Consider the following 2,749-nt stretch of genomic DNA (forward strand, 5'->3'; position numbering starts at 1 on the left):
CGTGCTGACAGTATTTGAAAATGTGAAATGGATAATGATTCTTACCTCTACAAGTGAAATGTTCAACAGAAAATTGTGATTCTGTAGAATAAAATAGAAATAAAACTGGTTCATGCTTTAGAGAAACTTCATTCTTAGTGAAATTTTGAGATAAATTCCGTGATATCACACAATAGCAAACCAGATACTATAATTAGCAGTATTCTAAAGAACACGACGATGATAATTAGCAAAGCATTTCACACACAATGGAACTCCACACTTCATACACCCTTGCGAAGGACGAGATTTACAAGAGGATAGAGCACATTTCCATGCCTGTTTTCCAAGGGGTTCGACGAGGTGACCAATATTATCATAACGTACATCTGGAATAACCCGAGATGACTGTCTTGGCCGGCCTATTCCCACACGTGGTTTTGCCTGCCGAAGGTATGTCCTTGCAATGTAGCGCTTGAATGACAACAGTGGAAGGTTGCTTTCATCAACACGATGCAGAAGCCAGCAGTTCTGAATCGTTGCATCAATTACCCAATAAAATATAGGCCACCACCACTTTTTCTTTCTAATGGATATACGGTAACAATTGATGTTTTGGTCCCTCCTATCAGTGCCACCCATGTGCCTGTTGTAATCCTCGATGAGATAAGGACGACTTGCACTAATTTTCTTTTTGTCCTTTGCTCACCAGCGAGATACACTTTCCAGAGGATAAACAGGAGAAATATTTGATACTACTGCATTATCCTTCCAGCGTACCAACAAGATCTTATGAATATTATCCACAACAACATCCGTATATCCTCGAGGAACCTTCTTCATTTCGTTTGTGGAGTTTATAGGACAAGTCTTCGGAATTCTGTTGTCCCTTATTGTTCCAGTTGCTCCATAGTTTATCTCTCGTAGGTGATTTACTAAAGGTAAACTTGTGAAGTAGTTGTTGAAGTAAAACCTCACTGGTATATCTTTGATATGACTTGGTAGTTTTTCGAATAAAATCATCAAAGTGCCCCCACCTTTTCCAAACCTTTCTTCATAGTGACGATTCAACCCGAAGGCTGTCCCTTGGTATACATCAAATGTAGCTAAATAACCTAGTGGAGAATTTAGGCACCAAGCTTTAAATCCTAATTTCACAGGTTTATTCCGAATGCACTGCTTGCATTCATGCCTACCAAAATATTCTATCATTGCTTCATCAAGTGATATATGTTGATCCATAAGGTAAGCCATGGCAAATTTTGTGTTCAAATGGTTCATTAGAGGTCGGATTTTTGCCAGTTCGTCATCCTTGTTTAGTGCCTGATTATCAGTGAAATGCAGAAACCGTAAAATTTCTTCAAATCTATCACGTGACATTGCTTTAGCAACGAGTTCAACTCCAACATCAGCATCCAAAGACCAGTATAAGCGGCGACTTGGTAATGTGTGGTATCCTAAGAGTATGAGAATGCCAAAGGCCACTCGCAGTTCCGAAACAGAGATGGTAAACTGTGCATTTTTGTCGCAAGCATACCTGCAAGATTCCTTGGTAATCATGTTCATTATATCTTCATCAAAGAAATATTCAAATTTCTCCACAGGTGACTTTCCCTTCAAATATACGGCAGGTGGCGGTTTATCATACTGTGTTTGATTGACTGAAAATCGAATATTACTTGTTTTTTTTCAGTTATATTCTAGAGACGTCTATTGTTTTTTTTTTTTTTTCCTTTTCTTTGATTCTTGCTGCTCCTCTGCACAATTGACATTACTGTTTTCCACTTCATCATCATCTTCACCTAGGATTCTCCCATCATGAAAGACTGCTTCAGCAGAAGCTCTTAGTTGATTGGAATTTAGATTGTCAGCTAAGCCACCCTCATCTTCTTCCGCAGAGTCTTCATCAGAATCCTCTCTGACTTCGGGAGGAGTAATAAAAATTGCAACAGGATCCTTTTCCTCTTCATCTAAAATTTCCAGTATTTCCTGTAGATTCAAACTTCTGAAAAGAAAAATTTGAATTTTCAATAATAAAGTAAAACAACGAAAGAACCAGAGGAAAAGGAAGAGAGAGAGAGAGAGAGAGAGAGAGAGAGAGAGAGAGAGAGAGAGAGAGAGAGAGAGAGAGAGAGAGAGAGAGAGAGAGAGTTTTGTCTTATATCATGTAACCTGAAAATTCATTAGTAATATAGGACAACCGAAAAATATTCACTCATTTATAACGAACTTTTGAGACACATAACAAACAAAATAACTTACTTCTTGCGCTGGTCCATTCTGCTTGGATAGTAACAGGGAACTGAAAGTTTGAAACTACCGAGGTGTTGTTAGCTGGAAAGTCACTTCACCAGCGACGAGGTATGCATCCAAGGACCAGAAAATAGTGAACAAGCAGTTTATTCTAACGAAGAAACAACCAATTTGCTTTAGGGTGATACTTTTCTAAGATTTTTCCTGCCCGGTCCATATTTTGGCTTCATATCTGCCTGACCTACTATATATAGTAGGTAATGAAAAATAGCCTGTAATATTTATGCTTCAATTGCTATCTCAATTTCTGATATATGAATTGATTCATGGTTTTCAGTGTCATGATATGTATCAGTATAAAGATGTTTAATGAACTTGTGTAACCATGAGCTCAAATTAAAAATATGAATATATAAACACATTCTACATATCTTTGGTATTTTGTCAAAAAGTCGAAAAATATGGATACTTTAAAGAAAAACTCCTGTTTATATTATTGATTAGATTTATAAGAACT

General features: G+C 37.2%; 1 protein-coding gene across 1 annotated transcript; it reads right to left on the bottom strand.

Annotated features, from left to right (window-relative positions):
- Positions 1–684: 684 nt before the first annotated feature.
- On the bottom strand, positions 685–2,258 carry LOC137617604 (piggyBac transposable element-derived protein 2-like). Its single transcript, XM_068347609.1, has 3 exons — positions 2,242–2,258; positions 1,755–1,984; positions 685–1,640 (listed from the first exon to the last, which is right to left on the bottom strand). Exons 1-3 carry the CDS (start codon positions 2,256–2,258, stop codon positions 685–687), a joined length of 1,203 nt encoding a protein of 400 aa, XP_068203710.1.
- Positions 2,259–2,749: the final 491 nt, after the last annotated feature.

This window comes from Palaemon carinicauda, chromosome 23 (genome assembly GCF_036898095.1).
Source record: "Palaemon carinicauda isolate YSFRI2023 chromosome 23, ASM3689809v2, whole genome shotgun sequence".
NCBI classification, from domain to species: domain Eukaryota; kingdom Metazoa; phylum Arthropoda; class Malacostraca; order Decapoda; family Palaemonidae; genus Palaemon; species Palaemon carinicauda.

Excerpts from the sequence above, each read along its gene's own strand:
- LOC137617604 (XM_068347609.1), bottom strand. Across the intron at positions 1,641-1,754 it reads TGATGATGAAGTGGAAAACA|TCAATCAAACACAGTATGAT; the intron begins GTAATGTCAATT and ends TTCGATTTTCAG.